This window comes from Neofelis nebulosa, chromosome 18, assembly GCF_028018385.1.
Source record: "Neofelis nebulosa isolate mNeoNeb1 chromosome 18, mNeoNeb1.pri, whole genome shotgun sequence".
Classification (NCBI taxonomy): Eukaryota; Metazoa; Chordata; class Mammalia; order Carnivora; family Felidae; genus Neofelis; species Neofelis nebulosa.
Genome location: NC_080799.1, coordinates 3,798,047 through 3,824,214, shown reverse-complemented (window position 1 = coordinate 3,824,214; position 26,168 = coordinate 3,798,047). Strand labels below are relative to the sequence as shown.

Sequence of the window (26,168 nt, the reverse complement as noted above, 5' to 3'; positions counted from 1 at the left end):
AGTCTCTGTGCCCTGACTTGGATTGCATGCATACCCTTGAACCTGTCACCGGGGTCAGGGGAAGGGCTATGCCACTCTGGATCTTTTGGAGCATGGAGTTTGGGAGTCGGGCATGGCTAGGGGGTGGAAGGGTGTGGCTCCATGTGAGCCCAATGGAATGAGAGGGGGAATGTGTGGCCAAAAATGAAAGTGATTTACATTTTGTGCGTGATTGAGGGGGGTAGATGCTGGATGGGACAGAAGCCTCGGAGACCTTGCGGCTTTGGGGTGGGTCGTTCAGGGTGAACGGGAGTTCTGCAGAGGCTGGAAGCAGGAAGGTCACCAGAGAAGGCTGCAGGGGAAGCACAGGAAGGCAGGGAAGAGTCTGAGGCTGGACTCAGACCCTCTGGAGGGGAGGATGTGGGGTCAGGTCCCCAACTCCCCGGGCGCGCCCAGCAGCTGGCCTTTGTCCCATGGGCTCCGGGGTGCCATTGAGGCTTTTAGGCTAAGTAGCAAGGTTTCGTTTCCAGTAGGGTGGTTGCCATCCAGATGCCACAGCAGCAATTGGCGGGGGGGGGGGGGGGGGGGGTTCCTGGGGCCCCCAGGGGCTGGGGAGCTGCAGCGGGTGGGGTCTGCCTGTTCATCTCCTGGCAGTGGGATTGGCCACTGTCAATCGATTGGTCAACTACTTGTCAATATGTCCCTTTACCCCAAAGCCTTCAGTGCATGTGTATGTAGCACCGAGTACTTTCTTATGGAATGACATTTAAGAACAGAGACTGAGCCTTAAAAAGGAAGGGGGCGCCTGGGTGTCTCAGTCGGTTAAGCATTCAACTCTCGATTTTCGCTTGGGTCACCATCTCGTGGTTTGTGAGTTCGAGCTCCATGTCAGGCTCTGCACTGATGGTGTGGAGCCTGCTCAGGGTTCTCCCTCCCTCTCCGCCCCTCCCCCCCCCCAAAAAAAGAAAAAAGATGTAAAAGGAAGGGGACGCTGATACGTGCTGCACTGTGCACGAACCGTATGAGGACAGTATGCTAATAAGCCGACGGACAAAAGGACAAATGTGTGACTCCGCTTCTGTGGGGTCCCCAGAGTCGTCAGACTCAGAGACAAAGAGCAGACAGTGGAGCCAGGGGCTGGGGCGGGTGGGGGTCAGTGTGTAATGGGGACAGAGTCTCAGTGTGGGAAGATGGAAAGTTCTGGAGACTACAGCGGTCACGGTTGCACAGCCGTGTGAATGTGCTCAGTGCCCTAGAACTGGACACCGAAAAGTGGTTGAAACAGTGAATTCTGTGTTGAGAGTATTTTACCACAATTTTAAAAAATATTAAAAAAATAAAGTCAAGGGGCGCCCGGGTGGCTCAATCGGTTAAGCGTCCGACTTCGGCTCAGGTCACGATCTCACGGTCCGTGAGTTCGAGCCCCGCGTCGGGCTCTGTGCTGCCGGCTCAGAGCCCGGAGCCTGCTTCGGATTCTGTGCCGCCTTCTCTCTCTGACCCTCCCCCGTTCATGCTCTGTCTCAAAAATAAATAAACGTTAAAAAAAAAAAAAAATAATAATAATAAAGTCGAGCTGAAAACAGTAACAGAAGCGGGTCGTTTATTAAATGTGAGAGGCAAGACAAGAAAAGGGGACTTTAGTGTTGAGGCACTGTTATCTCACAGTGAGTCCGTATGCAGATTTCACCAACTGCCCCCTCACTGCCCCAGCTGCCAGGATCCGCTTTGGGGGGCACCGTGTAGTTTCCTTAGCCTCCTCGAGTCCAGAATTCATCTCTTGTCTTTTTCTATCAGGCATCGGTGTTTTTGAGGTGTCCAGACCAGTTCTGTAGGCTGCTTCGTGTGGGGTCCCTGGGCTCAGTTTGGGGTCTCACAGTTAGTTTGAGGCTCTGTGTTTTCTTTCTTTTTCTTTCTTTCTTTCTTTCTTTCTTTCTTTCTTTCTTTCTTTCTTTCTTTCTTTCTTTCCTTTTTTTTTTTTTTTTTTTTTTTTTTTTTTTTAGTATTTTTGATGTTTGTTTATTTTTGAGAGAAACAGAGACAGAGAGCGAGCAGGGGAGGGGCAGAGAGGGAGGGAGACACGGAATCCGAAGCATCTCCAGACTCTGAGCTGCCAGCACAGAGCCCGATGTGGGGCTCGAACTCATGAACCGCAAGATCATGACCTGAGCCGAAGTCGGACACTTAGCCTAGTGAGCCGCCCCGGGGGCCCCCCCGCCCCTGCCCCGTTTTGGTAGAAGCGGTGCTGCTTTTTTTAGGCTCCTTGTAACCGACACCACGTGTCAGTCTGTCCCTCGGCGTGATGTCTTCCGTGATCGCTTGCTCACGTGGGTGTCTTCCTGCCTTTCTCTCTGTAAAAGTATTATTTGTTTTGGTAATCAGTTAGCATGTGTGGGGAGGGAGTGTTTTGAGCGCATGTGCGTATTCCAGTCCTCATACTATGAAAACTTTCTCTTAGAAAAGTAGAGAGAATAGCGTAATGAACCCCAGCCACCCCCTAGCTTCAACTCAACGATTATTAACGTTTTGCCAAATTTGCTTCATCTCTGCTTTTTCTCTGTCCTAAAGTATTTGAGGACAAATCCCTCGGTGGTATGGGTGATATGACTTCAGTGCGCATCTCTGCCTGGCGAGGACTTTCTTCCCTAACCACTAGACCCCCAGCCCACCCATCAGCATCGGCAGTAAGTCCTAGCGCTATTGAGCACTTGAATTGTAAGTTCTATTTAGTTTAAAAAAATTTTTTTTTAAATGTTTTATGTATTTTTGAGAGAGAGAGCATGAGCGGGAGCGGCGGAGGGACAGAGAGAGGGGGGAACAGAAGATCCAAAGTGGGCTCTGTGCTGAGAGCAAGGAGCCTGATGCGGGGCTGGAACTCGCAAATCGTGAGATCATGACCTGAGAGGAAGTCGGATGCTTAACCGACTGAACCACCCAGGCGCCCCCGGGTTTGTTTTATTTGAGAGAAAGCGCGTTTACTGGACCACATGTAGCTGTCGGTTGCCATATTAGATAGCACAGCTGTAGAGGCCGGATTCGATTCAGGACCCACGTTCCAGGCAGGAAAGGCCAGCAACTTCTCGTTGCATCTCTCCAGGGGGCACGGAGGTCCTGTTTCCGGTGATGCGGAGATAGATCTTGGGACTCTCGGCTCCTTTTATAGTAGCCGGTTGCTCGGCAACCTGTCATCAACCCTCTTAGCGTCTGTTGGTTACTGATGTCGGAATGAATGATTTCATCAAGTCTTGGGTTTTCAGAATTCCCTCTTAGTGAAGAAGAGAGACCCCCGCCCCCAAACTTTTCTGCACTTAGCGCACCAAAGGGGTGGGATCCTTGTTATTATCCGACATATAAAGCCGGGGTTCATTTCTTTCCAAGAAAGGCCTCGCGGGGAAGGAGTGGATGAGTCTGTGTAGACATTCTTAGGATGTGTGGACGATGTTTCGGGCTCTGTGAACCCTTGGGATGGCGTGTTCAGTGTGTGCGTGCGTGTGTGTGTGCACATGCGTGTGCATTTTGCCCCAGCGAGGTATAGATCTCCCAGCAGGCAGCCACTTTGCACAGGATTGGGTGCCGCAATTCTGGTTGTAGGGGACGGAATTGGGCCCAAATCTGGCTTCAGCATATCCAGTAGCCCTCTGCTGTGGAGTTTCTGTGGCTCTACCTGTCTCGGGACGTACTCTGGACCCTTGGCCGTTGGCGGGGCTGGGCTTTGCCAGGGCACGTGGCGCTGTGTTGGGAGGGATGGTCGTTCAAGGCCTCTGCCGTGTTGCACGGCCAGGGAATAGCAACGAGCCTGGAGGACACTGTTCCCGGGGAAAGGGTGGGCCGCTTGTGGTGGCGCACAGCCTGGCAGGACGTGGGCTGTGAGGGTGGCCCCTCATCCTGTGTCAGAGCCCCCCAGCCTCTGTGTCAGGGGCCAAGGGCTCCCGGGGGCAGGGGAGATATTAGCTGATTTTCTTCACAAATTCCTCCCAGTGGATTCCGGTTTGGGACACGCCTCTGAAAAGGTGTGGGGTTTGGGAGGAGTGCTCTCCGCGCCGTCGCCGTGAGGAGGAGGTTTTCCGTGAGCTCCCTGGAAATGTTCTGGAATTGTGATCCCGTCATGACATCGGGGAGGGTAAAACAGCAGAGATGGGGATGTGGCAGGGAGGCCAGGGCGCATGGGCGGTGGCCTGTCCTTCTAGAGGTGGCTGGGAGGATGACAGACCCCAGTGCCTGGGGTGGTCTTGTCTGGGGCGGGGGGGCTGTGGGCCATTCATTTTAGCGGCGGATCTCAAGAGCGGTGGTCCCCGAGGAAGCCCTGTGCCCCAGCATCCCTGAGTCAGGGGCTGGCTGTACTCAGCTGGCTACCTTTAGGTGCCTCATTTCCCCATCTGAAAAATGGGCTAGTCAGCCCGCAAGCTTCCGAGGGCTTTGGAGGGGAGCCGGGGAGTGACTTCAGATTCATTTCAGGGCCTGCGCCAGGGAGAGCTTTGGCGAACGGAGCAGATGTGGGTCCCAGGCTCAGCGAACTGCAGCCCTGAGTGGCCCGGGAGTGTGAATGAGCCTTGCAAACTGTGAAGTGCTGTACGAAGAAGCCTTTGATATCAGCACCGTGCCCAGATGGGATAGAGGCATTCAGAATCGTGCCGCTTGCTTGCCCAGGGGCCTCGTGGCTGCTGTCTTCGGAGGCCAGCTCGTACTTGGAGATAATCTACCTTAGTTTGGGTTTCCCCAGAAGCAGACCCCGAGACAAGGACCCAAGGGCAAGTGGTGGGGAATGAGCACAGGGAAGGACACGCAGCCACCAAAGGGTGTGTTAAGAGGCGAGCTGGGGGCGCCTGGGTGGCTCAGTCGGTTGAGTGTCCGACTTCAGCTCAGGTCATGATCTCATGGTTCATGAGTTCAGGCCCCGCATCGGCCTCTGTGCTGACAGCTCAGAGCCCACTTCACATCCTCTGTTCCCTTCTCTCTCTGCCCCTTCCCCGCCGGCTCTTTCGCTCGCTCTCAAGAGTCAATAAATGAGCTTTAGAAAGAGGCAAGCTGGTTCCGCTTGGGAGACAGTGTGGAGCGCGTGTTGGGCTCTCCCTGCCGGGCCCAGGGGCCTGGCCGATTCCGCAGCTCGCCGTGTCCTGGCAGAGGCTGATTGCCATGAGCGTTAACTCTCAGAGCCTTAACTTGGGTGGGGGATGGGCTGGCCCCCCCCCCCCCCCCCCCGTTGCAAGGGTTGCTGAGGTGCTGGCCCCCCGCCCCCCAGGATTTCTGGTTCAGAAGGTCTCTTGCCAGTGGTCTTCCAGTAGCTTCGGTGAGGCAGGGGGCAGGTGGTCACTGCTTTGGAGATGGGGATTCTCATTACCTCAGAGGGGAGGAGGCTCCCCGGGGAGCCACAGGGAGGGTGCAGAACGGGGGGTGGGGTCTGCCCAGGTCTGCCCGGCCCACGCTGCCAGATGCACACCTCCCGGGGGCACCGTCCACATGGAATGCCACGTGAAGCGAGGCCGTGGCCCATCTTCCCTCCAGACTTCCTCGGACCTGGCACGGGGTCCAGTCTCCGTCCTTCCCACCCCTTCGTCCGTTTCCCCTTCCTGTTTCTGGCCCTCTCCCTGCTGGGATTTTGATCTCCAGACCATCGTGGAGTGGCACCAGCCCAAAAACTGCTTCCCAAAGCCTGAGCCAAGATGCTGTCTGCACCCGGGAGGAGCCTGAATTCATGAATGGACACGAAGAAGTATCCTGGGGCCAAGCTGGAGGAGGGGGAGGCTCTCAGGGCCCGGGGCCAGCTTGGCCCGGCCTGGGCCGTGCTGGCCTCTGCGGGACAGACAGACAGCCTCCCTTTGTGTGGAAGCCAGGACAAATCTCTTTAGTCCTCTGTCCTGGGGACCCAGGGCCGCCACTGCCAGGCACGGCCCAGTCGGGGAGGGGCGGCCGCTATCGTTGTCCTGGGTCTGGGCTTATTTGGAAGAGGAGCACTTCTCTCTGGGGGCTACCGCCCTGGGTCCAGGCTCGAAGGACGGAGGAAACACGGAAGCCCGAAGGCTGGGCCTGGCCCCTCCAGCGTGAAGGGGAGGGGGCGGGAGGGGAGGCGAGCAACTGGGATGTGTCGGGGGCCAAGGTGGCGTGCACCCGGCAGGTCAGCCACTTTAGACCCTGCCTGGGGCAGCCGTGTTGCACCTGCTGCCTGTAGACCCCAGGGCAGGTGTGATGTAGAAAGCATACCCTTTTAAAAGTTCTTTTGAAAGATTTTAATTAATTAGTTAATTAATTTATGTTTATTTATTTTTGGGGAGGGGGCAGAGCGTGAGCAGGTGAGGGGCAGAGAGGGAGGCGTTGACCTAGAATCCAAAGCAGGCTCCAGCCTCCCAGATGTCAGCACAGAGTCCGACGCGGGGCTCGAACTCACGGACCTTGAGATCATGACCTGAGCCGAAGTCAGACGCTTACTGACTGAGCCACCCAGGTGCCCCTTAAAGATTTTATTTTGAAGTAATGTCTACACCCGACGTGGGGCTTGAACCCACAACCCCTGAGATCGAGAGTTACATGCTCCACCAACTGAGCCAGCCAGACGTCCCCCCACCTCCCCAGAGCATACCTTTGCAGACCCCACCCAGACCCAGCCCTTAGGAGCATGGCTGCTCTGTTTGTTAGCCTTTTACTCAAGTCTAATGTACAGGAGAGCCTGCCTTTCGATTTCAGCTCAAAAACTGGGGAACCAGCACCCTAATCAAGATGCTAAACATTGCCAGTTACCAGAAACCTCCTAAATACCCCTTCCAGTCGCTGTCTCCCGGTCCCAAGGGTGCCCCCTGTCCTGGATTTTATCATCAAAGACTCCCATTGCTGATTCTTGAAGTTGATATAAATAGAGCCAGAGAGCGCGTCCCGTCGTTCGGCGCCGTGTCTGAGATGCATCCCGGTTTCTGTGCTTGTGTCTGGCCAGTGTGGTGTTATGAGGCGTGGCTCTTTCGTGGTGTATTCCCATCCTGCGCTGGATGGGCATTTGGGTAGTTTCCAGCGCTCCTGTTGGGACCAGCCCCCCTCCCTCTCCCAACTCCAGTGCGGCAGGTTTGAGAACGCCTGGTCTCAAGTTCAAACATGGACATTGGTTAGAGTTTTAAAATTGACTAACGTAGCAAATGACCGTTGCAGTCAGTGAAACGCTGCAGAAATCTAAAGAAAACAATGGCGCGTCCCGCCCTTGTCCGCAGTCTCTCCTCTGGTGCCCCCCTTTCGTACCTTCTGCTTTTCCAGGTCAGCTCAGTGGCCCTGCCTCTTGGGTGACCTTGGGCAAGCCCCTTATCCTGGCTGGATTGACTCATGTCTCAGGAGACTGTCTGCTCCAGAATGTTTGTAAGATCTTAAAAGGCTGGGACTGTTCCAAACTTATTATCTCAAGTCTGAACGACTTCATAAACGCTGTGAGATGATGGATTAATCAGTTATTTGTCAGGCATTACCTGTCGCACGCCTGGCTCTGCATTGGTACCGAGAAGACAAAGACGAATTGGGGCCAGCGTGCAGTCTGGGGGACAAGACGGACCCAGAAACACCCAAATACGTGTTGCGTGCCCTGTGATAGGGGCTCCACAGGCAGTTGTGGGAGTCCAAACTCTCCCTGCCTAGGAGTGCTCCAGGAAGAGAAAGACGGAAGGCGGTCCACGTAAGCAACCACTCGTGCGTTGGCCTAGAGGTGAGAGAAGGCTTTGGCTCTGCAGTCTGGATGGGACTGTGAGGATCAAGCAAAGCTCTTCAGAGGGGCCTTTTCACCTGGGCTTTGAAGGCTGAATAGGAGTTCTCCAGCTGGAGAAGAGGGAAAGGGATTTTTAAGCCGAAGAAAAGGTATGTGGAAGGCCCACAGCCATGATGACTGTGGGCCACGAGGAGAGCGTTCGTGGGGTGAGGAGAAATTGCAGGGTTTGAGTCAGGGATAGGAAACAAAAGAAGCAGGTTCCCCTGGAACACAGGCTCTTCTTTTTTTTAGTTTGAGAGAGAGAGAGAGAGAGAGAGGGATCAAAAGCAGGGGAGAGGGGCAGAGGAAGATAGAGAATCTTAAGCAGGCTCCACAAATGGCGTGGAGCCCGAGGCAGGGCTGGATCCCACGACCCTGGGACCATGACCTGAGCTGAAATCAAGAGTTGGACGCTCAACTGACTGAGCCACCCAAGGCGCCCCTGTTCTTTTTTTTTTATTCTCAGTTTGACACGGGCTCTTGTGCTCTGGGTCTGCCGGAGGTTTTTCCCTGACCCATGAGACCTGAGAGTCTTTTTTTTTTTTTTTTTCAACGTTTTTTATTTATTTTTGGGACAGAGAGAGACATAGCATGAACGGGGGAGGGGCAGAGAGAGAGGGAGACACAGAATCGGAAACAGGCTCCAGGCTCCGAGCCATCAGCCCAGAGCCTGACGTGGGGCTCGAACTCCCGGACCGCGAGATCGTGACCTGGCTGAAGTCGGACACTTAACCGACTGCGCCACCCAGGCGCCCCGAGACCTGAGAGTCTTGGTGTTAGGCTTTCTAAGATGGGAGGGACTGACTAATTTGGGGTTCAGGGGGACTGGGGATCACGGGCCACTTGCGGCCGGGGCTGCTCTGACCACTGGCCAATGAGGCAGTGATTTCATGAGCTGCGAGAGGGCTCTGTCCCTTCCCTTCTTTGCCTCCAGATTCTCCATCCTGGAGAGGATGCCCAGATACATTACACTATAGTGTAAAAGATTGATAGCAGAGCCTTTCCCATCAGAACCACAGACAGGGATGAAAGGGGAAGTGAGTGCAGTGGAAAGAATAAACCGGGAATCAGAAGGTCTGGGGTCATATCTCAGCTGTGCCACTTCCTAGCTTGTGGCTTAACTTCTGTGAATCCCTGTATAAAATGACAGTCATAACCCCCGCCCCGCTCACTTTACAGCAAGGTTCAGAGAAGAGGAGGGAAGTGAAAGCATTGGGTACCTTTTTTTTTTTTTTAATTTGTGGGTACCACTTAATGTCACCTATATTTTGTTTTGCTTCCAAATGTTCACAAACTTTTTAATTTTTGTAAGCTTATTTATTTATCTTGAGAGAGACAGAGACAGCACGAGCAGGGGAGGGGCAGAGAAAAAGGGAGAGGGAGAATCCCAGGCAGGCTTTGCGCGGCCAGCAAAGAGCCAGACACGGGGCTCGAACTCATGAAACCGTGAGATCATGACCTGAGCCGAAACCGAGAGTCAGATGCTTAACCCACTAAGCCGCCCAGGCGCCCCTCGTTGGGTAACTCTTAAGCCGGGGATGGCTGCCTCTGGCCTGCCCAGTGCCTGTGGCTGACACCGCCAGTTCATCGCCGCCCCCCCTTCCTGCCACGCGGAGACTCACGCTCAGGGGCCTTCGAGATACGACGCTCCAGGCAGCCAGCACGAGCCCATGGACTTGGTGTGGGGGCTGAAGCCTGTTTGCTGTCTGTGCTGAGCCGGGTGTCTGTTTTGTGGTCCTGGGTCCCTGTGGCATCCACGTGTGGCACCTGGTGCGGTCCCTTCTCCATGGGGCTCTTCCTCCGGCCCGCTGCTAATCCCCTGGGAAGTTTTCAAAAATTCCAATGCTTGGGTCCCTCGCCTGGCAGTTCTGTTGTAATTGTTGGGGATGAGGCCTGGGCATCGGCATTTTCTCCGTCTCCCCCGGTGATTCTCACGCGCAGCAACATTTGCTCTGGCTCCTTCCTCCGACCTGCCAGGTGGTGATACGGCTGCATCCCCAGTGGCCCAGGGTTTCGGGGAGGGGGTGACGATGGCACAGCCCAGACCCAACTCCTGTCCCTTCCTTGCTGGCATGATAGTAAGTCTTCCTGTGTACCTAGACGTGCCAGTGGCCTCTTTTTTTTTTTTTTTTGTAAAATACAGACATAAAACTTACCGTTTTTTTTTTTCAACGTTTTTTTTTTTTTTTTTTTTTTTTTTATTTAGTTTTTGGGACAGAGAGAGACAGAGCATGAACGGGGGAGGGGCAGAGAGAGAGGGAGACACAGAATCGGAAACAGGCTCCAGGCTCCGAGCCATCGGTCCAGAGCCTGACGCGGGGCTCGAACCCACGGACCGCGAGATCGTGACCTGGCTGAAGTCGGACGCTTAACCGACTGCGCCACCCAGGCGCCCCAACCACTTTTTAAAAAATGTTTATTTTTGAAGGAGAGAGAGAGAGAGAGAGAGAGAGAGAGAGTGCACACGAGCAAGCATGAGTGGGTGAGGGACACACAGAATCCAAAGCAGGCTCCGGGCTCCGAGCTATCAGCACGGAGCCTGATGGTGGGGCTCGAACTCACGAACTGTGAGATCATGACCTGAGCTGAAGTCGGACGCTTAACCGACGGAGCCGCCCAGGCGCCCAGTTTTAACCATTCTCAAGTGTATGCTTCAGCGGCATTAAGCATATTCACATTGCTGTCACCACCGCCTGTCTCCAGGCTGACTTCCGTTGTCTCAAACTGAGACTCTGTCCCCCTTCATGCCGTCCCCTCCCCCAGCCCCGGATACCACCACCTTCTCTCTGTCTCCATGGAGTTGGTGACTCTGGGGATCTCCTTCCTATACGTGGAATCCTACGTTATTTGCCCTTTTGTATCTGGCTTGTTTCATTGAGCGTAACGTCCTCAAAGTCCGTCCACATGCTAGCAGGTGTCATAGTTTCCTTCCTTTTTAGGGCTGAATAATATCCTCCCATTGTGTGGCCGGACCACCTTTTGTTATCCGTCCATCTGTGACGGACACTTCGCTTCCACCTGTGGCCTCGTGTGGACTGTGCTGCTGTGGGTGTGCAGGTGCAATTCTTGTCCCAGAAGCGGAGCGCCTGGATCGGATGGTAGTTCTTCGTGTAGTTTCCGGGGAGCCTCCATCTGGTGTTCCGCGGCGGCTGCACCATTTACGTTGCCGCCAACTTCTCGTCCTCGCCAACGCTGGTTTTCTTGTTTTGGGGGGGAATGGGTGTGGAGTGGGGAGGCCTGACGTTTGAAAGCAAGCCTTCTTGCCTCACTTCAGCACGTCACGGCACCTGTTCTGGGGGTGCTGCGGGAGGCAGACAGGGATCAGCTTGTACTGAGTGCCTACTGTGTGCAGGGAGCTCACGAGGCACGAGTCGTCCTCTGTGAGGCAGGCGCCGTTACTCTCCTAGAGCTCAGATGATCCTGGGCAGAAATACCGGTCCTGTCTTTATCTAGCTGTCATGCCTTAGGCATTTGGGGATTTGCTTTTTCTGGGCCTCAGTTTCCCCAGCTATGAAATGGGGCCAGCAATAGGGCGTGCCTCATCGATGGTGAGGATTCACAGTAACAGAATCATTCATGTCGGTCACGCGTCTACAGATGCTGAGTGCTGTGCACAGATTAGCCCGTTTCATCCTTTTATTATCCTCTGTGGGGAGTGCTGGGGTTAACCCCATTGCTCAGATGAGAAAACCGAGGACAGCTTTAGCAGCTTGCACATGGACTCGTGGCTAGAGGGGAGTGGTGCCAGGATTGAATCTGGAACGTCTGACCCCCGAACTCCCAGTCTTAATTATAAACTCTGTTGTGTGCTAGGTAGGTGATGAAGGAGGGTGTAAACCAAAGCAGAGGCGTAGGCAGGAGATGAGGAGACCCCCAGGCCTGGCTCCACCCCATCTGAGAAGAGCAGGGGGCGAATGGTACCTTACAGTGTGGAACACACTCCCTTGTGTGCTGTGAGTGTGGGCTGGTCTCCTAGCAGCCCCCCAGCAGGCGGGTACCTCACACGTGACCAGTTCCACGGACGGCCCCGTGACTGCACGTAAGATAGAGGGGGCAGGATGGGGCTCTGACAGAGGAGCTCTCTCCCAGTTGCTTGGAGACCGTTGTTGGAATCACTGGGTCGTAACAGCGCCTGCATTTGGAGTGTTCACCGAGTCTGATCTGAATTGCGCCCAAAGGCTGTCCTCTTTCCACTGTGCCCCACCGCCTGTCCAAACCCTAGAAACCCAAGCATTTGCCACTTTGATAAAGGACTGGGACAGGCATCTCCTGGATGCCAGTGCTGTATTAGCCAGGCCACCGAGGTTCAGCAAAGCATGATTTACTTGAAAGTGTTCTGGTGTTCATCTTGGAAGGAGGAAAGGAAAACAAATTTCTGCCATCAATCCTTCCATCCATTCAGACTTCTATTTATCCACTTACCTCTTTATGTTTCTACCAAGCTACGTGCCTATCTCTCTACTCACATACTCATCCACCTACACCTTCATCCATCCATCCATCCCATCCATTCATCCCATCCATCCATCCCCCTGTCTGTCCATCCATCCATCCATCCCATCCATCCATCCATCCATCCATCCATCCATCCATCCATCCCATCCATCCATACATCCTCCCATCCACCCCTCCCCCTGTCCGTCCATCCATCCATCCATCCCATCCCATCCTTCCACCCATCTGTCCATCCTTCCTTTCATCCATCTCTCCATCCGTCCACCTTCCATCCATTCAGACATCTATTTTCCACTTATCTATTTATGTTTCTACCAAGCTACGTGCCTATCTCTCCTAGTCACATACTCATCCACCTACCCCTTCATTCATCCATCCCATGCGTCCATCCATCCATCCATCCATCCCTCCCTCCCTCCATCCATCATTTATATGCCACCCAGCCATCCAGTAGCTCATCCATCCATCCATCCTTCCCCTCTATCCATCCATCCTTCCCCTCTGTCCATCCATCCCCCATCCATCTATCCATCCCCTCTACCCATCCTCCAGACTCCCCATTTATCCATTTATCCATCCATTCTTCCAGACAAATATTTACCTAACTAGTTATTTGTCTGAGAAGGCATTTGTCTTCTCTTCGGTCTGCTTACCTACCCACCTACCCACCAGCTAGTTCCACAGTCAGTTAATTGGAAATGTACTGGAAAGGATGGCTGTTTGTCCTGTGGACAGTGGGAGAGCCAATGAGAAGATTTAATAAAGTCACATTATTTTCTGCTTTTCACGATCAGTTAAAAGTGGCCAAATTTGGGGAAAGAATGTTCAGATTTGGGGTCTGTAATACCAAGGTACATCCATAATGTCTTTAGGGAGCTGTGGGCATAAGGCAACGTTTCGCAGGTGCCGAGACAGCTCTTCCAGCTCTGTGATAGTCGGGTGATGTGGGAAGACAGCCGAAGTCCACATGCCATCCTTCAGTGCTTTCCTTTGCTCTGGGCAGCCATGTGCTGAGTGAAGGGTCAGGGCTCCCGGAGAATGAGGTGGGGATGGTTCTGGAGGATGGCAATGACTCAGTTCACCTGCGAGACACAGAGAATGCTGGAACACTAGGGATCACCTCATGACCCCTGCCCCGGCTCAGCTCCTACTCCAGCCGGGTGGGCTCCCTCCCTGCCTCTGAACACCCCTCCTCCTTCCCGCTCCTCCTCTCCTCATGTGCTTCCGTCTCCAGAAATTCCCTCTGCTGTCTCCGGTGTGACAATCATGGGTGTGAGATCACGCCCTGGCAGAGGACTGGTCTTTGTTGTTTAAGTCTTTACATCATAAAAGCATTGGCATCAGAGAATTTCCTTCCAACCTTTTATTTTGAAAAGTTTCAAACTTGTAGTCAAAAGTTGCAAGAAACGTTCCATGAACTTGCCCCAGTGCCATTCACTTAGAGTCACCGGCTATTAACCTTTTGCTGTGTTGGCTTTATCACTTCCTCTTGGCGCTGAAGCTTTTGAGGCTAAACTGCAGACATTCGGACACTTCGTCCTCAAGCACATCGGCATGTATCTCAGGACACCCTTATCTCTCCCAGAAATCCAGCACTTGGTACAATGCTGCGGTCTGACAGGCAGTCAGTTCATCTTTATCTTCCCTCAAGACCCTTAAAAGAATTAAACAAACAATTTTTTAAGTTTATTCTTCTTGAGAGAGAGAGAGAGAGAGCGAGCGCACGAGTGGGGAAGGAGCAAAGAGAGAGGGAGACAGAATCTGAAGCAGGCTCTGGGCTCCGAGCCGTCAGCACAGAGCCCGACGTGGGGCTCAAACCCACAAACTGTGGAATCATGACCTGAGCTAAAGTCGGATGCTCAACTGACTGAGCCACCCAGGCGCCCCTGTAATAGGTGATTTTTTTGTATCTGGCTTCTTTCACTCAGCATCATGTAGTTGAGGTTTGTATGTGTAGCAGGTATCAATATGTCATTCCTTTTTATGGCTGAGTAATATCCTGTCATATGGATGGATCTACCCATCCATGTGCAGCCAAGATTGAGAACCACTGACCTAGAATGAAAAAAATAGAGGCCAAGATGGCGGAGCAGCATGGAAATTCTCTGCTTCTTTTATCCCTGAAATGCAGCTAGATCGGCCCCAAACCGTTTTGCACACCTAGAAAGTTGATCTGAGGACTAACACAATAATCTGCATAACTGGAGCCACAGAACTTGGCAGGGACGCAGCGTGGAGAGGTGAACTGGGGGAGAGAGAAGCCGTGGAGGGTGGGCAGCTGTATTGTTGGCTGAGAACAACTGGCCTAACCTCTTATAGCTTCATCTCCGAATTGGAATAATCGTATCTACTTTGCAAGGATGTGGTGGGCTTTAATGTGAGGTACTGGGACGGGTCAGCTGCCGGTAAGAAAATGGTACCTGGGCTTTCTGGGGGCTTTCCAGGAGGAGGCAAAAAGAATGTCCATTCCTTGAGCACCAGTACGTGTCAGGCACTCCTGCGTGGGCTCTTGAGCCGTATTATCTCATGGTATCTGTAGGCTAGGTAGTAGTTTCTCCTTATACATGCAAGGGAGCTGCAGCCTAGAGACATTAGGTAACTTCTCCTAGGTCTCAGAGCACCTCAGTGACTGTGCAGAGATTTTCCACCCAGCTGTGCCAAGCTCCAAAGTCCCTGCTCTGTCCTGTTCGGGATGGGAATTCAGCCTGTGCCCTTGTCTCCCTGCCAGCTCTGACTCGGGGAGCTTTCCTCGTGGATTTGCCCTCCCCACACCCCACAAATGCCATGCCCACGTGGTTATCTAAGCAGTAGGGCTGGCCGCAGAATGGGGATTGTGTTCTCCAGAGGGGAGGAAGAAAGGCCTCTTTCCCTCGTTTAGTTTAACTAGTGACAGCCTGCTGGGGATATCAACTCTTTTAAGAGAAACTTCCCCCAATCTTGAAGGTTGCTATCTGACTGTCAGCTCTGTTCTAGAACATTCTATATTTTATCTGTGTTTCCTCTGTTAAAAATGACTCCCTTATCCCTCTCCTGGGGAACGGATAAACAAGCTGTTGTACACCCAGACAGTGGAATAGTGCTCAGCAGTGAAAAGTCTACACAGAAGGAAAAAGAAAAAAAGGATGGAAGTTTTGAAAATAATTTGCCAAGAATGGGAATACACCATCTAAGAGGGTCTGTTTTCTTCTTGTATAAAACGTGTTTGTCTTAGACACATTTTAAATAAATAAGTAAATCCCTGCTTGTCATGGAAAGTTTCTTTCCATCTGGGAATGTGCTTTGACTTTCTAAAATAAATTCTTTCTGGGGTGCCTGGGTGGCTCAGTCGGTTGAGCGTCCATCTTCGGCTCAGGTCATGATCTCATGGTTCATGGGTTCGAGCACCACGTCGGGCTCTGTGCTGACAGCTCGGAGCCTGGAACCTGCTTTGGATTCTGTGTCTCTCTCTGCCCCTCCCCCACTCCTGCTCTGATACTCTATCAAAAAAATATTTTAAAAAATTAAAATAAATTCTTTTTAGATATTAAAGTAAAAAACGTAACAACATGCTGTGGTATGACCATGTTGCTCCATTTACACGACATTCTGGAAAGGCAAAGCTGTTGGGGCAGAGAGCAGAGCAGCAGTAATGGGGCCGGGAACAGGTGTTGGGTCCCCGGGGCGTGCGAGCATTTTGGGAGGGACGAAGGGGTCTGTTCTTACTCTTGATTGTGGTGGTGGTCACACGCCCATCTACATTTGCCCAAACTCATAACACAGAGTAGCAAAAAAAAAAAAAAAAAAAAAAAAGGAAAAGGAAAGAAAGAAAAAAATTAGGCCACAAGGAGGGTAAAGAAAAAGTTCTTGGTTCTGGAGGGTTGTGGGAACTGTTTCTTGGGTGTTTGCCCCCGGCCCCGGGGCCTGGTCTGCCGGCCTTTTTCTCTGTCCGCCTTTCTCTCCATTCAGTGGCTGCAGCGCGGGGCAGAGACAAGGAGGGTTTTGTGGAACCCAGAAACAAATAAGGGATTGCCCATCATGGGTCACCGCGGCAACGCAATGTCGCTCTTGGACCCGTGAGGCTGGCACTGTGGGTGGCTTATTGGTGTTTGTTAAAGTCGGCGACAGGTGGACGGGAACTTCCTCAGCCCCAGACCTGGTTTCCCACCTTGGAGAAGGGCGTCAGCTGTGTCCCTGCCCAGTTGACCTCTGCCCGCCCCCTCGCCCAGTTGGCACAGCGCCGTGGGGGGCTTTGGGGCAGAATCTATCAAAATTAACACCATGCATCCCCGTGTTCGTGTCTCTAGAGCTGTAGTAAATGACCATGCGCTTTGTGGCCTTAAGCATATAGAAATCTGGTCTCCCAGCTCTGGAAGCCAGAAGTCCAAAATCAGGGTGTCAGGAGGGTGGATTCCTTCTGGAGGCTCTGAAGGAGGAGCCTCTGTGTCTGGCTCCCAGCTTCTGGTAGCTTCAGCAACCCTCAGTGTCCCTTGGCATGTGGACACGTCACTGCAGTCTCTGCCGTCACCGTCACGTGGGCTTCCACCCTGTGTCACCCCTCCTCCCACGGGGACCCTAGTTGTAACAGACCGGGGGATCGCCCTCCTCCAGGGGAGCCTCATCTTAACTCTAATATCTGCAATGGCTCTCTTTCCAAATGCGGTCACTTTCTGGGGTGCTGGGGGTTAGAATCATCAACGTAGGAATTTGGGGGAGACACAGTCCAGCCCGTAACACCACTTTTGTTGTCCTATTAAGTCCCTTCTTAACCCACTCTTGGCCACTGACAGCTTCTTCCTGGAGAAGGTGAGCTGATGGGCTGGTTGTTTTGGCCTCCCGGGGAGGCTGTGCTTTTTGGGGGGTCCCCAGCTGCAGGGGTAAGTCCACCCTTTTCTCTGTGACCCTGAGCCCAGAGACTCAGCTCCGGGGTCGAGTCTGCCCCCGCGTGGGTGTCAGACTCTGTGGGGGTTGGCGCCCTGGAGCACTGAGCTCTGCTCAGCTGCCTGGCCCTGGGACTTGGCTGTGTAAGGTCTTGGTTTTCTCGTCTGTGTAATGGGCTCAGCAGGACCCTGGCCTTGTCACAGCTGGAGTGACCGCCAGCTGATGCAGGTGGAGAACAGCCGTCAGGGCAGGTGGGTGGGGGGAGCAGCCATGGACCCCCAGACTTGTCCAGGTGCCGAGGGGCCAGCACAGGAAAACCAGACGCGGTGCGTGTCAGGCAGCTGGCAGCGTATGGCAATGTCAGCCCCTGGGAGACACCCCAGCCTTCCAGCCTCCATACCCGCCCTGCACACTCCCGTCTGCCAGTCCCTGGGCCAGGAGCACCCTTTCCTCTCCGCCTGGTGACCTCCTCCGTCATCCCTCAACATCTGTTTGCGGTGTGCGCTGCGGAGGCAGGTGCCTCGGGCGTCGTGCTGAGCCTGTGCCCTGGGAGCCCTCTCCCCTCTCCGCAGCCTTCACCCTGTGCTGTGCTGCTCCTCTAATCCCAGCCAGCACGTAGTAGGTGTTCTCCAGTGTTTCCCGAAAGGACGAGAAGCATTAATCACGCGGTGTCAGGATTTCTGTCTGGATCCCGTGCCTTCTGGACCGTGAGCTCCTTGAGGAGCTCGTCTCAACCCTCTGTCCCGTGTTCTGAGTGTAGAGCCGGCATACAGAAGGTGCTTAATAGGTGCTCTGTGGTCTGTATGGCGGAGGAAGCGCTGGCACATCCTCAGTGAAGTGTACTTAGCATGGATCCAGCCTATGGAACGTGCTCCATAAATGCCCTGTGAACTTCACTGGCATAGGTCCGGCCCCCAGAAGGCATTCAATAAATGCTCTGTGATCTGTACTGGTGTGGTACCCGCATATAGAAAGTGCTCGGTAAAGTCTCGGTGAGCTGTGCTAGCATGACAGCTGCATACAGAAGCTCGGTGTGTGAGTCTGAGACGAACGGGGGAACTGCCCGTTTTCCTGATCCTGAGCCCGTGTGGACCAAGGAGGTGACCCCTGCCAGGCTGGTCCAGCTTGCCAGCCAGGTGCTTGCAGACCTCACCCCCCGGCTCTCGGACGCCCCTTCCCCGCCCTGCCAGGCCTGCCTTCCCAGCCTGATTTGGATACCCCTGTGCGGAGTCCTGCCTGCCGGACCCAGGCTGAGTGCCGGACGCCCTGGGGGTGTCACTCCCTACCCTCATCGCGGTAGCTTTCTCTCCCTGCAATGGGCTCCTTTTGTGCTTTCGGAGCTCCACTGCGGAACAAAGGAGAGACTGGAGGGGCCAAGGAATCTCCCCAAGGACTCTGGAACACCAGGAGTGCATATTGCTTTTTTTTTTTTTTTTGATTTTTTTTTTCAACGTTTTTTATTTATTTTTGGGACAGAGAGAGACAGAGCATGAACGGGGGAGGGGCAGAGAGAGAGGGAGACACAGAATCGGAAACAGGCTCCAGGCTCCGAGCCATCAGCCCAGAGCCCGACGCGGGGCTCGAACTCACGGACCGCGAGATCGTGACCTGGCTGAAGTTGGACGCTTAACCGACTGCGCCACCCAGGCGCCCCAAGAGTGCATATTGCTTAAGACAGTCAACTGGCTGTTCCACGTGTGCATCTGCGTCCGGCAGAAGTGAGGGCAGATGGTCACCGAGGATGTGCACACGGGTGGTCACGAGGCAGAGTTCCCCACGATGGCCCCAAACTGGAAAGTCCACGTCCAGTAGATGGGGGGCATAATTGTGTGTGGAATTCCGTACGGCGATGAACACGGTCCATCACTGCGTCCAGCGACATGAATGAGTCTCGCAGCCAAAGAAGCCAGACAAAGAAGGGTCTGTGCTGTGTGATCCCATTGATGGGAAGTTCAAGAGCAGGCCAAGCTAATCTATGAGGACAGTGTCAGAGGGCGGTTTCCTTGAGGGAAGAGAGTCACTGGGAGGGGGCCTAAGGGCGCTTTCTGAGCTCGGCCCCCTCCTGGGCGGTGGTTATTCTGGCGGGTGTGCGAGTAAGAATGGGTTGGGCTGTGCCCATGGGGAGCTGTCTGTGTGTCAGTAAGGAAAATGAACAACAGGAAATGGAGAGAACGCTGTATTTAGCAAAGTTGTGCAACAAATGCCACACTGGGGATTAGGCACAAAGTATTGGGTAGTCCAAACAAAGTGTAAGAGGAAGGGAGGGGGAGGGGAGGAGGAAGATCGGAAAGAGGGGGAGCAGGGGGAGGAAGGTGGGAGGGAAAAGGGGGTGGGAAAGAAGGGAGGGAGAGGCAGAGGAGGGGCGATGGGGAGGGGAGGGGAGGGATCTTTTTTCCCACTGAGAGGGACCTGGTCTTCAGGCCTCCTGGGGATCCTGTGACCACAGCTGCTCCCGGCTTCCTGGCCCAGCTTCCAAGAATTATGTCTCTCGTTCCAGGTTCATGAACCATCGAGTCCCCGCCCACAAGAGGTACCAGCCCACCGAGTACGAACATGCAGCCAACTGTGCCACCCATGCTGTGAGTTGGCTTTTGGGGGGCCGGGAGCTGAGAGGGGGACGCTTCCAGGTGCAGGGGGAGGCAGGCTCTTTGCCCTTGGCGAGACTCAACATCTCCATTCCACGGTGATGTCCCCGCTGACATCAAGTCCTCTGTGGCCCTTGGAAGAGTGAGTGGGATCTCGAGGGAAGGCCATTTGGGGAAATTGGACTGTGGTGCTGAGCAGGCCTCCCTTTTTGCTCTTCGAACCTTCAGTGGCTCCCTAGTACCTGTACGGCATCTGGACTCCGTTACGAGCTCCCGGGCAGGTCTTAGCTCATGTGTCGGCCCACCTCCCACTGCCTCGCTCTTCCCCTCAGGCTCCAGCACCTGAATGGGCCGTTTCCTGGATAGAAGGTACACCTCCAGGCCTTTGCAAACGATGTTCCGTCTGCTTGGAATATTCACCGACTCCACCCCAGCCTCGCCTAAGAAATCCTCTGGGCAGTGGATCCCTTTGAGAATAACGAAAGACCTAGACCTCCCCTGTCCAGCTCGGTAGCCACTGGCCCCGTGTGGCTGTTGCGCGCTTGACGTGCAGCTCGTCTGATTGGAGACGTGCTGTGCGTGCGACATACGCACCGACTCGGGAAGACCTGGCAGGAAAGACAGGATGTAAAATGTCTCCTCAAAATGTGTATGTTAATTACGTGGTCTCGTGGACCACTCCATCTGTTTTTCCTTTTAAAAACGTGGCTTGCCAGAACGTCTCAAATGACCTCTGGGACTGGTGTTGTCCTTCCGTTGACTGGTGTTGCCAGAGACCCTTTCTTTAGAAACAGTGCTCCCGGCACACAGAATTGGGCACACGTTCTGGGACTCCCCGCCCCCAGTGCTTCGGAGAGTTCTAGACTTCTCTCGGGAAGTGATCGATAAACCGGGATGTGACGAGTGAGGGGTTTTCCAGGCGGACCTGGTGGGGAGGGACGTTTTCTTCAGGAGGCGGGGACTACGTGTGTACCGTGACCTTCTCTAGGGCTGTGCTGCCCCATGTGGTGGCCGCTGGCTCCGTGGGCTGCTGAAACAAACTGAGATCGATCGCCATGAAATAGAATTAAAAATTCGCTACCTCACTGCTGCAGTCACGGTTCGAGTGCTCAGTGGCCGCTGGTGCCTGGTGGCTCCCGTATCGGACGGTGGGGGTCTGGGACGTTACCACCTCGGAGGGAGGTTCCGATGGGCGGCGTGGATCTAGAGAGATGGGTGGGCGGTGTGCCCAAGGAGGCTCGGGGTCTCCGTCCCTCCCCGGATTCCACACGGGAGGCTGGTCCTGCAACACCTGTTTCCACTCTGCTTCCAGCTCTGGATCATTCCCAGCATCCTCGGCAGCTCCAACCTCTACTTCCTGTCGGATGACGACTGGGAGACCATCTCTGCCTGGATCTACGGCCTCGGCCTCTGTGGGCTGTTCGTGGTGTCCACTGTGTTCCACACGATCTCCTGGAAGAAGAGACACCTCAGGTGCGTTCCGCCTGGCCCACGGGAGGGGTGTGTGCCAGGCGGGGTGGCCAGGGCAGGGGGCGTGGCTGGCTGAGCCAGAAGGGGCCCGGGGCGGTGATCTTTGCCTCTGCGGGCTGGGGTCAGATTCCGCCTGGGCAGATCACCTCACCCACATGAGGCTCATTTGCTCCCCTGTGGGCACCTCGGAGAGCCAGCCCCCGGCTCCCAGGGTCGTTCCGAGAGCTCCTCGAACCGTCAGAATGACCTTTGACCCTTGTGGGCACCACCCCGGGTTCCGGGTCCTGTGCAGACATCACCCCTGATCTCTTCAGTAGTTCTGTGGTGTAGGCGTTAGTCTGGGGTTTGTATTTATTTTTATTGGTTACTATTATTTTTTCTTCTTCTTCTTTTTAATTTTGGAGAGAGAGAGCGCGAGTGAGCAGGGAGAGGGACAAAGAGAATGTTAAGCAGGCTCCAAGCTCAGCGCAGAGCCCGATGTGGGGCTCAGTCCCCTGAACCGTGAGATCATGACCTGAGCTGAAGTCTCAAGTCAGATGCTCAATCGACTGAGCCACCCAGGCACCCCTCTTTTTTTTTAATGTTCATTTTTGAGGGACAGAGAGCACATGTAGGGGAGTGGCAGAGAGAGGGGGGGACAGAGGACCCCAAGAGGGTTCTGTGATGACAGCAGAGAGCCCGATGCAGGGCCTGAGCTCACGAACTGCGAGATCATGACCTGAGCTGAAGTCAGACGCTTCTCCTACGGAGCCACCCAGGTGCCCCAGTCTCCCGTTTTTATACTTTTGCTTTGCTTTTAATCTTTATTTTTTAATTAATGAATTAATTTTTTCTTTGCTTTTAATTTTTATGTTCTATGATTTTTTTAATGTTTATTTATTTTTGAGACAGAGAGAGACAGAGCATGAACAGGGGAGGGGCAGAGAGAGAGGGAGACACAGAATCCGAAGCAGGCTCCGGGCTCTGAGCTGTCAGCACAGAGCCTGACGCGGGGCTCGAACTCACGAACCGCGAGGTGATGACCTGAGCTGAAGTCGGACACTTCAGCAACTGACCCACGCAGGTGCCCCTCTTTGCTTTTAATTTTTAAAAACACTGTGGTGAATACACATAATGTAAATTGACTATCTTGACCAGTCTCAGGTGTCCCTCTCAGGGGCATTAAACACAGTCACATGGCTGTGCAGTCACCACCAGCATCTCCAGAACTTTCTTCATCTTCCGGAACTGAAGCTCTGTCCCCTTTAAACGCTCACTCCCCACCCCTCCGCCAGCCCCTGGCACCCCCCATCCTGCCTTCTGTCTCTGTGAATCTGACTCCTCTGGGGACCTCATATAAAGCAGCCATACTGTGTGTCCTCTTGTGTGTTGAAGTTACTGCCCGCATAACCAGTGGTGTCACTGTGTTGCCCGTGGCTGTCCACGTCTGTCACGGAGTGGATGAACATAATAGTACCTATCTTCTAGGCGGGATTAAAGAGTTATTGGTCACAAATTGCTTAGACCAGTGCTCTGCTTATGGTCCCTGCCCTATACGGACTAGCTGTTGTTACCGCTTTTATTTCTAGGGAGACGTGAACTTAAACCATATGTAGAATCCCTGGTCGGATTTATTGAGAGCTGAAGTTTGCTGGACAGAACCACGCCTTGTATTAGTTACCTATCGCTCTGTAACACATGACCCTAAATCGCAGAGGTTTTGAGTAACTGGAAACCTTGGCTATCTCTCGAAGCTTCGGAGTCAGGATTTCAGGAGCTTAACTGCCTGGCTGTGGTTCTCGATCTCTGGGGGAGTCAAGGTGCTGGGCCTCGGGGCTGCTCTCATCTGAAGGCTTGACTGGGGCTGGAGCCGCTTGCAAGGTGGCTCCCTCACCTGGTTGGCAGGTTGCTGCTGGATGTTTACGGGGTGCTCAGTGCTTCCCACATGGGCCTCTCCACAGACATGTGGCTCATTTCTCCCAAAGTTAGTGTTCCAAGAGGACAAGGCAGAGGCGATAATATCTTTCAGGATCTAGACTCAGAAATCACACTCCATCCTTTCCGCAGCCCCCTGTTGGTTACATGTGTTTGCCTTATTCATCGTGGGAGGGGGCTGCACATGGGTGGGCTTACCCGAAGGTGGGGCTCTTCGGGCACCATTTTGGAGGTTGGCTACCACACCTGGCAAACATATGGAGGACTCCGGTTTGCTCCTCAACGTGAGGTCACAACAAAAACAGCCAGTGTTTGTTGAGTACTTCTTCTTACGCATGCAAAGTACCAACTCACTTAACCCTCACGGCCAGCCCGTGACAGGCTGCGGATATCCTCCCTGCTTGACAGATGAGAGAGCCGAGGCTGAGAGATGGTGAGGAGCTAGGTCAAGGTCATACAGTCCATAAGTGGTAAGGTTGGGACTCGAACCCAGGCATTCTGGCTCCAGAGCCTGGATCTGAACCAGGATGCCAGGACCCAGAGGGTCTTTGAGGTTGGAGGGAGCACATAGTTTTTGGCGGGGGGCACATGGTTTTGTTGGTGTTGCATTTTGTTTTAACCACCAAATTCGTTCATCATTTGAAATCTTTTGAAAAGCCCAGTGTATAAAGCCAAAATGCAGGGGCGCCTGAGTGCCTCAGTCAGTTAAGGGTCTGACTTGATTTTGGCTCAGGTCATGATCTCGTGGTTCATGAGTTCGAGCCCCACATCCGGCTCTGTGCTGACGAACCCAGAGCCTGTTTGAAATTCTCTCCCCCGCACCCCTCCCCCCCCCGCCTCTCTCTGCCCCTCCCCTGCTCGCCTCTCTTTCTCTTTTTTATGTGAACACACGTGTGTGTGTCTCTCTCAAAATAAATAAATAAACTAAAAAAAAAAAAAAAAAGCCAAAATGCAGAGTTGCCGTGATTCAAGTGCAGGCGAGGGGGTCCATCCTTACCCTTCAGGAGAAGGGGGGTCCTCCGAGAGACCTGCGGGGGTTCTCCATTCAACCCCCAGGGTCATGGGGAGACTGGTTTGAAAACCACTACTCTGGTCACTCACAGATGGGGACCCGGAAGCCCAAGGGTCGTGGCTGGGTAGAGGTGAGCCTGCCCCCAGTCCGGACTCTTCCCCACCTTCGGGGAAGCATGTTTGTCCAGGGCGTGGCTCTGGGGCCCTGACCCTGACCCTGACCCTGACCCTTCTCTGCTCCAGGATGGTGGAACGTTGCCTGCACATGTTCGACCGCATGGTCATCTACTTCTTCATAGCGGCCTCCTACGCGCCCTGGTGAGCATCTGTGTGCCGTTCCCGGGAAGGGCTGGCTTCTTCTCTTTTCTCTGAATTCCTTTTTGTATTTGGCTGGGTGACATGCTGGCTCGGCACAAAAGGGCGTGGGTAAAAAGATGCCCTCTGCCCATTCTCCTTCTAGAAGCAACTGCGTATTACCAGTTTCTTGTGTGTGTTTCCAGAGTTACTTTGTGCTAAAAGAGCAAATGTGTGCACACATACATACATGTGTAGTGATGTTGTAAATTTATATGTTTATACTTCTATTTTTCCTCCAACTTTTAGAGCAAAAGGGAAGGATACCATACAAACTGCAAATCGCATTTGTTCTTGGTAATGTTGCCGGGGACACCTCTCTACATTAGTACATTGAAGTGCGGCCTTTTTTTTTTTTTTTTAACATTGATTTATTTTTGAGAGAGAGGGAGAGAGAGAGAGTGGGAGTGTGCGAGCGTGAGAGGGCCAGAAAGAGGGAGACAGAGGATCCAAAGCAGGCTCTGTGCTGTGATCGCAGAGCCCGACGTGGGGCTCGAACTCATGAACCACGAGATCATGACCTGAGCCGAAGTCAAGAGTCGGCTGCTTAACTGACTATGCCACCCAGGTGCCCCAAGATTTTCCCAATCTTTTCTTTTTTCTTTGGTTTTTTTTTTTTTTAGTTTTAAAAAATGTTTATTTATTCTTGAGAGAGAGGGAGACAAAGCGTGAGTGTCGGGGGAGGACCAGAGAGAGGGAGACACAGAATCCGAAGCAGGCTCCAGGCTCTGAGCTGTCAGCACACAGCCCGACGCGGGGCTCGAACTCACGAACCGCGAGGTCATCACCTGAGCCCAAGTTGGAGGACGCTTAACTGACTGAACCACCCCGGCGCCCCTTCCCAATCTTTTATTTCTTTCTACAGCAGCATACTGTTTCCTGGCCGTCCCCTGTGTGTGGGTATTTATGGCAGTGGGACGGTCCACCCCTTTGCCAAGAGAGACAGAACCTCAGTGAATCTTGTTGTTTGTGTATCATTTAGCACACACGCACGGATATGTTGGCTCAAATCTTATGAATTGCTGAGACGTGGCCTTTTCTGACCTACAAAAACAGCAGCTTTGTGTGGTCAAGCCCGATCTTTGTCTGATAAATGCGAGACTTGGACTCCTGGGCGGCAGGGAGTGAACCTTTGTAATTTGGTTAACTATTGCCAGATCACCACACGTTGTATCAGTTTTAAACTCCCCCAGCGAGTAACCCGGGGTTTTCCACCTTGATTTAGTAGTAAATCCGGAAAGTTCTGAAATAAAGAAACACTAAGCTTCAGGCCACACCCGGGGAGTCAGGCTAAGCAGCCAGTTCTTGATTTCCACTCAGGTCATGATCTCATGGTTCGTGAGTCTGAGCCCCACACTGGGCTGTGCGCTCATAGCGTGGAGCCTGCTTTGGATCCTCTGTCTTCCTATCTCTGCCCCTCCCCTGCACACTCTCCACCCCCCCCCCCCCCACCCCGCCTTCTCTCTCAAAAATAAATAGACATTTAAAAATTTGGGGGAAAAAGCTTCAGGCCATGCTCTACAAGTCTGGGGAGGCGGCTGAGCCATTGCACTCATGGTTGGTGAATGCGTACTGTGTGGCCGGGTGACGGTGGGCGTTTGGACCCCGAGGGTCTGGCTGGTGGATGGACATCTGTGACAGGACAGTGATGGCGTGGTAAGACAGCCCTGTGTGCATGCAGCTGTGGGAGCTCAGAGGAGGTGCTGCTGTGGCGTGGGGGCCTTGGGAGGGCTGCCTGGAGGAGGTGTGCCGCTCTGAGAACGTGCGTGTGGGCTTCTGAAGGGTGGGGAGCCACGGGAAGTTTCGTTCTGTTTTCGCCTAGGAAATTTCTTTCT

At 53.6% G+C, this 26,168-nt stretch overlaps 1 protein-coding gene across 14 annotated transcripts in view; it reads left to right on the top strand.

Moving 5' to 3' along the window:
* LOC131501222 (monocyte to macrophage differentiation factor 2) overlaps positions 1-26,168 on the top strand; it is a 126,486-nt gene that overhangs the window by 7,748 nt on the left and 92,570 nt on the right. For 8 of the 14 annotated variants that reach the window (XR_009256692.1, XM_058711029.1, XM_058711030.1 and 5 more), the window contains exons 2-4: positions 19,497-19,578; positions 20,897-21,057; positions 24,223-24,297. Coding sequence is in view for 10 of the 14 variants with exons in the window: in XM_058711029.1 (XP_058567012.1) it covers positions 19,497-19,578; positions 20,897-21,057; positions 24,223-24,297 (318 nt within the window). In the remaining 4 variants the exon portion in view is untranslated. Of the gene's footprint in view, positions 1-2,544; positions 2,692-19,225; positions 19,249-19,496; positions 19,579-19,916; positions 20,234-20,896; positions 21,058-24,222; positions 24,298-26,168 lie in introns of those variants that run through there. The other 6 variants (XM_058711036.1, XM_058711034.1, XM_058711032.1 and 3 more) reach the window with 5 other exon arrangements.